The sequence below is a fragment of the Sander lucioperca genome, chromosome 2 (assembly GCF_008315115.2).
Source record: "Sander lucioperca isolate FBNREF2018 chromosome 2, SLUC_FBN_1.2, whole genome shotgun sequence".
NCBI classification, from domain to species: domain Eukaryota; kingdom Metazoa; phylum Chordata; class Actinopteri; order Perciformes; family Percidae; genus Sander; species Sander lucioperca.
In genome coordinates, this window is record NC_050174.1 from 1,738,559 (window position 1) to 1,746,937 (window position 8,379).

Genomic DNA, 8,379 nt, shown 5'->3' on the forward strand with positions numbered 1-8,379 from the left:
CTTCTATGTTGCATGTCTAAGTGCACAATACAATGTGACACTGAATTTGAAACAGCACATTGTAATTTCTGCATCTATTATCAAAGTGTTTATTAGTATACTGTGAAGACAAGAAACTACTATGGCATTTTTTTTAAATACAATACAGTGGAAATTTGTAGAAATGTGAATATTTGGTTAGCATGTTGATTTACGGTGTGTGACCCTAAATTTTCTGGTTGTGCCCCTAAAATTTTCAGTCGGGGGCCACTGTGCTCCTAGTGAAAAAAGTTAGTCTGGAGCCCTGTTCTGTGTAGTACATCTGCCTGTGCAGCTTTCTGCTTCGAGCACAGTAACTTCAAACATCATACTCTATTTATTGTGGAGGTTCAGAAAAGTAAAACCTTTCCAATCTTTTTGAATAGGATGATTGATGCTCAGACTCGACCAAGACGTGAATACACACCTAAACCCAAACCTATCTTTGACTTCGGAGACGACAACCCTTCAAATGGCGGCTACTCAACCTCAATGGCTCCTCCTCCTTCACGCAACTCAGGTAAGAAACCGCTGATGGGGTCTAAAATAGGGCTGCACTGTATGAGGAAAATATGCGATAACGTTGTTGAATATCGCGATAACAATATTACTTGTGATACATCAACAGTGTACATAATGTTACTCAGTTCTGCAGCTTTCAGTATTCTGCTAAAATACAACTAATTGCTTGTTGAATTTAAAACAAATCCTTTCCAACATTCTTTTATTGAACAAATTGAAGATTGAATTGAATATAGAAGGCACCACTAAAGTAAGAAAGAATGACCGTTACATTTTTAAGTGCAGTTTCTGCTGATATTTTCTTTCAACCAACACAAAAATCTTTGAGTGACTTTCGCGATATTTCGGAGCCTTTCGCGACATGGTTATTGTGCCAGTTGATATCGCTTTTGACGATAAAAAAAAAAGATATATTGTATAATATATAAAATGATGAAGTAGCTCACTGGTTTACACCGGAGAACGGATGATGTCTTGAGAAAACAAAGATTAAGAATTATTAGTCTCACATTGCCAGACCATCGTCCACAGCGCTGCAGAGGAAGGTCTGGCGAGTCCACACAGTATTCCGGGATGGGAGAAAAACGTGCTCTGGTTGATTGGCATTTCTTTAAACCAATCACAATCGTCTTGGGCGGTGCTAAGCGCCGGACGGAGCAACGGCGCCTCTGCAAAATAGCCTCGGGAAGCCGGAACTTGTTTTGGAGGAACATGTGTACGTTCAAAGGTTGTTTTAGTCGTGCAACAGAAAACTCAGATTGGACAGATAGTCTAGCTAGCTGTCTGGATTTAACCTTCAGAGATCTGAGAAAAGGTTAATCATAGTCCTCATAAATCCACCAAAGTTTAAAATGTCAACACAAAGAAATCCCAAGGTATTGGATGTCCGGCCTAAATGAGTGAAATCTGGCGGAATTTCCGTCAGCAACGGAGCAATTCCGGTAGTGGAACGTCGTGGATATATAGTAAGAAGTATAAACTCTCTCTGGGGGAATCTATCTTTGTATTCATGCTTACGTCACTCTCAGCGCCACACGAAAGGGCAGCCTAGGATGTGTGGAAAAGAGCTGCCATACCAGAGTTCCAACAGCAAAAAAAAACATCCAGCTGTTTCTACAAAAACGCAAGATGGACTTCCAAATCCAAAGTAGCGTGCCTGGGAGTGAACACACTCCTTAGAAATCAGATGCAAACTAAACTGGAAAAATACTCCCTCCATTGCCAACATGACTGCTCAGGACCTGCAACCAATCAGTCCCCCTGAGCACAGATATGTGAAACAAATTGTCTTTTTTCTTATTGAGGCTGGGTAAACTGTGGCATGCACTAAATGTTTGTCTCTTGAATGCACTCAGTCGTTAACCATGAGAAAATAGACGTCTGTTTCTAAATGGGCGGGGGGGGGGGTCCCGCCCTGTCATGCGGCTGGCCTTCCTCCAACTGACCTTGTTCCTCTTTCCTGTAATATCATCAGAGCCGTCTTTTCACTTGGCCACATTGTCCTTCAGAATCCCAGATTGTGTGAATCACAGATTGTGTGGGCTGTTTTTTTTCTTCTGTCCTCGCAATTCTTGTGGTGTTGAAATGGTCCAGTGTGCTTGCGCAGCTTCTGGTGTGATATGTAGGAAGTAGGATACAAGTTAGTTCTCACAGGTTTGACGCATAATTGGTGGTTTATGGTGCATGCATGTGGTTTTGTATGAGATCCACATCCTCTAGTCAAAATGCTGCAGCCTGACTTCTAAACGTTCTTAACACCTCTGCAACCACTGACATGGTCCACAGTTAATTTAAACATGCAGCTTTTGAACATATCCTAGAAGAATAGTCAAGGTATAACTGATTCGAGGGACAAACTTCCTAACTACCCCTTTTGTTGTAATACATGCTACATTAATAAATAATACTGCTATTTAGGGCTGTGCGATATGGACAAAATCAAATATCACGTTATTTTTGACCAAATACCTCGATATCGATACCGCAACGATATTGTAGAGTTGACTATTGGTGCTTTCACAAAATATTTATACAATGAGATTTTTGATAAATAATCATCAGTAATGTGGATATAATGATTAAGTGGGTAAAGGCAAATAATAGAACTGTTAAAACAGTCTGGTAAGACTGTTTTAACAGACTGTTTTAAGAAAATGACATCACTTTACTGTAATGCAGCCTTTAAAACCAGGAAGACAATATGAGTGTGAAACTGAGAAAAATGACTTTAAAGTTATCTTAATGTCCTGACAATTGAGTTATAGGTATAATATTGAAATTTATTTTGTAGTGTATACCTGTATTAATCTATCTACAAAAAAAATTTGAACTCAAATTTGACCTTTGACCCTTTTTCGGAAGTTACTGTATTCTGCCTTAGCATTACCCACAAAATGACAATCAGTCATACCAAGGCAAAAGACCTTAACTTGTATTTTATAGCACACTGTCTCTGACAGATGTCAGAATTAAGCATGAGAGTGTTTTGATGTTTTAATGCATATAAAGCATGTTCTTCTGTTTGGATATGAGGCACTAATTTAGACTCATTGCAAGAATGAAGACGTGAACATAAAGATGCCGTCATTCATGTGCATATTAAGTAGCCACGTTGGTTTGTTTTGATCTTATAATACATTCATAGATGCTCTGCAGAGAGGATGGTTAGTTTAGCCAGCAGTTAAGTTAACAAGAATTTGTCCACATTTCAAGATTTGTGGCAAACTAAGATAAACAGTTAGACTACAAACCGACAGCTTTTGTCTTAGCTTGTTTGTCAAAATTCGTGTGTGTGTGTGTGTGTGTGTGTGTGTGTGTGTGTGTGTGTGTGTGTGTGTGTGTGTGTGTGTGTGTGTGTGTGTGTGTGTGTGTGTGTGTGTGTGTGTGTGTGTGTGCAGCGCGGGCAGCGCATTTACAGAGTACCTTAACTCAATTTGAGCATTCTGAAGTGCCATGAACCAAAGACAAAGAACTGTAACTGATGTTACGGTATTCTGCCTTGGCTTCTCTACAGATTTTGAAGTTACGGCAAAGACAACACACAATTTTCTCCCCAAAACAATAAAATTGACTCAAGATATTTGTCCACATGATAAAGCAGATCTTTAATATTCCAAAAATGACAATAACTCATTTTCGACCAAAATTGAGTTGCGGTCTTTTCGCTTTGCACGGCAGAACACTTATGCCATTTTACAATATTCATAATCTAAGACGATATCTAGTCTCATATCACGATATCGATATAATATCGATATATATAGCCCAGCTCTACTGCTATTAGTATTACTATATTTAAGTTATGAAGCCAGTGCTTTGGCCAATGGCAGGAGTATTAACTAACATGCAGGAAACAGAATAGAACACATAGAATTAAAATGAGTTATTAATTATCAGAATAGTATCAGAATTGGTGTTGTTGTAATAAAGAGTAGTAATGCCACCTGTAAGCTGTTTGAGTGAAGCAATATTTATTTATTTTTTGCACAACACAAAGGGTAGATGTGAGTTCTTAAGTGGAGCGCATTTAGTTTTTATCACCCACCTTTTATTACAAACTACTATAGTTTGTAAGTAGTTTGTTCTAACAATTTTTATGTCCCGCCACCACATTGCAGTGTTATTTTTGTGTTATTTGTAATCTATTAACTTGGGGACCATACAGAGTAGAGCTAATTTGCCATTAGAGCAGCTTGCTGCATTCAGTGTAGCACATACTGATATTGAGGAGAAACAGCTTTTCTTGGAATCACTAATTAATTTCCTACTTTCCTTTCCTGCTTTTATTGCAGCTTTAGAGTGCTCATATTATGCCCATGTTCAGGTTCATCATTGTATTTAGAGGTTATATCAGAATAGGTTTACATGGTTTAATTTTCAAAAAACACCATACCATACTGCATATTGCTGCAGCTCCTCTTTTCACCCTGTGTGTTGAGCTCTCTGTTTTAGCTACAGAGTGAGGCATCACACTTCTGTTCCATCTTTGTTGGGAGTCGCACATATTCAGTACCTAGGTAAGGACTACTAGCCAGTCAGAAGCAGAGTATGAGGGAGTGCCATGCTAGCAGCTAGGCGAGCATTATAACATGTTACAAAGTGACGAGCGTTCGTCACGGAAGTAAAGGCTGGACTACAATAGAGCTGTTTGGAGCAGTTTGTGAACAGTGTTTTCTGTTGGAGATGGTAAGTCCCTTTGGGGTGGACTTTGGGCTTTTTCACTTTGTAAACCTATTACATGCACAGAAGAGATATATAACACAATAAAGGAAAGGGAAAAAGCCACAAAGCATGATATGAGCACTTTAAGATGTAGCGCTTATAGTAGCACCAGCAATATTTGCTCATAAATACATTTATTAATCTATGTTTTAACCTTTCTGTCATAGCTGGTCCTGGTAAGAGGAAGCAGTATTAGCAGCATTTGTCAGTTTATCAAAATGCTTGTTAGACTTTTTAAAGAGAGAACTTCGTACTAATTGGCATTTATTCTAATACAACCTACCTTTTAGATTTGGTTGCTTCAGAGTGGGTTCTCTTCGATGAAGTCTTTACATTATTATTTTCTGTAAACTGATACAGTCTGGAGTAAAACAGAATGAGGGACCAAAGCTTTCCCCGTCTCTAGCCTGCCCAGCACTCTGTGGGGTAAACTTGATACAATGAGAAAATTGTTTAGGGACAAAACAGCCTAGTTTGTGTTGTGTGCTGATGTATGTGAGGTCACAGAGAAAGGGATAGATGGACGAAAACGATGGTGTCTGAGGATGTTGTGGTTCCAACTTGTCAGCACTCTTGAGCTTGTTAGCAATGCTGTGTTTAAGCTGATCTGACTGCACCACATGCTAATGCTATACTAACATATATAAACGAGTATGAATCACAGTACACAGTACAGGGTTCCACGTTAAGGTTTTTTTTCACTTGTCCGGTCAGGCGAGTGAAAAAGAATTCTACTTGCCCCAAGGCAAAATGGTTGTTTTCTTCAAAAGCGTCGAGACAAACAAATGCCAAAAAGCATCAAAAACTTAAAAAGAAAAATCCAAATAAAAACATTTTTAAAAAAGCGTCAAACAACGCTGAAAAAAAAAACCCCGCTAAAGAAAGCCTAAAAAAAGCTAAAAAAGTACGTCAAAGACAGGAAAAAAAAACATTGAAAGCATCAAAAGCGTAAAAAAAATGTCAAAAGCACCAATTCAATTCTTGATTGGCCAACTGCACATACACATCAAATCATTCAACAAGCATTCTCCGACAGGGGCAAGACCATAACATCATTTATGATACAATGACAGGCACGTGGGTTCTTTTATTGACTTGCCCGACGTGGCGTTTTACTTTAAAACAGAGGGCAACCTTATTGTTGAACCCTGCAGTAGCTTAGATGTTTAAAGGTACACTGTGTAATGTTTTAAGTATTTTATTAGCTAATATCAATGTCTTCATTCATAAATATGTCCTCATTGGTGTAAAATGACCTCTGCCAATGATCTGACTTATCCTCGTAAGTGAAGAATTTCCTATCTGTATTTACATTGGATGGGCAAGTCCAAGGAGGCTTCCATGTCCGTTGCGCCATTTTGAAAAACTATAATCGCTGAGAGGGACATAAAGCACTAGCCAACCTGTCTAGCTAATCCACAACACGTTTTTGTTCAGAGCCAGCGTCACGTGACTGAAACCAGCTGAAACGGAGAAGGAGATCAGTGAGAATTTGAAAGCCTGCACTGCACTTTAGTGCATAATGGAGGATCATACTTATGCCGAGCCACAGGAGAAGGAATCCTCGTCGCCAAAAAAGCGAACATTGGATGTTGTCATAACTTCTTGGTAGATAATGGCTACTGTAGTTGCAACACGCATTTGAAAAAGTGAGGCGCTAGAGAGCACTATTCGTTTGAATGCAAAATACAATTTCACTGCTAGATGGGAGAAAATTCCTACACAGTGTACCTTTTAAGGCGTGCAGTGTGACATGAGAATGAGCTTTGCTCGTTTTCCCCTAATATTCTTCATTCTTTCTCTCCTTCCTTGTGTCTTCTCAGCCCCGGAGCAGCCGAGCTGTAAGGCGCTGTACGACTTTGAGCCAGAGAACGAGGGAGAGCTGGGCTTTCGCGAGGGCGACATCATCACCCTGACCAATCAGATTGACGAGAACTGGTACGAGGGCATGCTAAACAGCCAGTCGGGATTCTTCCCTCTCAACTATGTTGAGGTTCTCGTCCCATTGCCACACTAATATAAAGAGAGCAGGAGAGCCAAGGAGGAGACTGACGGAGAGGAGGAGGAGAGAACAAGTAGAATTAGTAGAGAGGGAGGAAAGCGAAGCCAAGGGATGAATGTTCATTTTCACCTTCAGCTCCAACGTCAACATCACAGACGAGCACTTTTTGTCATCTGGAGTTCTGGAGGAGATGGTCACATTTCAAAGTCCAGACCAGAATGTCAACCTGTTCCACCAAAAGGTAATCAGATGTTAAATGGACACAACATGTCATCGTCCGTCATCTGGCAGTCAGAAACATTTCCTGAGGACTAACAGATGACACGTTTTATAAGCAATATTTGTCTTTAACCACAAATTACTGATATCATTAAGATAACTTGTATTAAATCTGGTGATTATGATGGGGTGACACATAGCATTTCATCCTTTTTGTGTGACTGCAGTCTGTTTAAAACTCAGGTTGGTCACCAAACTAACAGTCCGTTTTCAGACTGAAGAGCCCAACTCAAACCTCACAGTACACGTCATGTGGAACTTGACTGAATATTTTCCTTATTTTTAAAACTTTGTTTTGGACTGGAGCTTATGTCTTGATGCCACCTGCTGGCGAGACTGAGGATTGCTTTTACTAAAAAACTTTTTACAAAAATAAATAAAATGGAACTACACACGACTAGAAATGTAGTTTTAGCTAGTTGCATCTAAAAAGAAAAAATATTGCATTCACATTTTTAATGAGAAACATGACGAAATTAGCCTCCGATTTGTGATTTAGATCGTTTTCAGGTTTGGGCCTATGTGTAATGCTCTTTTTAAAGATCTATGTCTAAGCTGTGCTACCATGATTGCTTCACATTACAACAGGCCTGATACAGTGGTTTCCTTATATTGTTTCAGTATTTGATGTTGTCTCTCTCAACCTACTACTAGTAGTTTTAAAAGAAGTAGAACTGCTTACTGAATATGTGAGAAAATGTTGTAATGCACCTTGGTCCTCAAAATGAGATTGATGTGTGTGTGACAGACGTACTCCACCATTACACACAGACCCAAAGTTAAAATGCAGACGTTGCACCTTTTTGTCACTCAAGGCATGCGTGTGTTTGTCGTGTAGACGTGCAGAATGATTAGTTGTTTAGTTGCTAGTCTGTTCAAAAGAGGAGACGGAGCCAAAAAGTCTTTATAAGATGCAATAGAAACATATCGCTTGGTGCGCCTGTTTGTTACAACTGCTAACTATTCTGTAACATAGACATATATATTCATTTAGTTTTTGGGCCCGTTTGTCTCAGCATGTTAAGCCTTTCCCTTTTTTTATTTGGTTTTTTGAGCCGTTTTAGGCGCCTGTTATCTCCATGCAGTGGCTGAATAGATGACGCTGCTGGCAGCGACTCAATCTTTCATCTCCATCGCTATGTGTCCCACTATTTCTGTGTCGTGTCTTTGAGAATGTGAAACTCATCTGTGCTTTGAAACCTATTCTGACCCTGTGATGCTGATGCTTCACAACGGCCCCGATTTGAGTGATTTGTTAGTACATTGGGCCAATGCAGACAGGTGTCCTTCCTGTTTAGTTAATCTGTTTTAAAGAAAAGGTTTCCTGTTCTGGATTT

The 8,379-nt window shown here is 39.5% G+C and overlaps 1 protein-coding gene across 1 annotated transcript; it reads left to right on the plus strand.

The window, feature by feature from the left end:
- Positions 1 to 374: 374 nt before the first annotated feature.
- Positions 375 to 7,402, plus strand: LOC118496521 (endophilin-A2-like). Its single transcript, XM_036008500.1, has 2 exons — positions 375 to 538; positions 6,585 to 7,402. Exons 1-2 carry the CDS (start codon positions 406 to 408, stop codon positions 6,776 to 6,778), a joined length of 327 nt encoding a protein of 108 aa, XP_035864393.1. The 5' UTR covers positions 375 to 405; the 3' UTR covers positions 6,779 to 7,402.
- Positions 7,403 to 8,379: the final 977 nt, after the last annotated feature.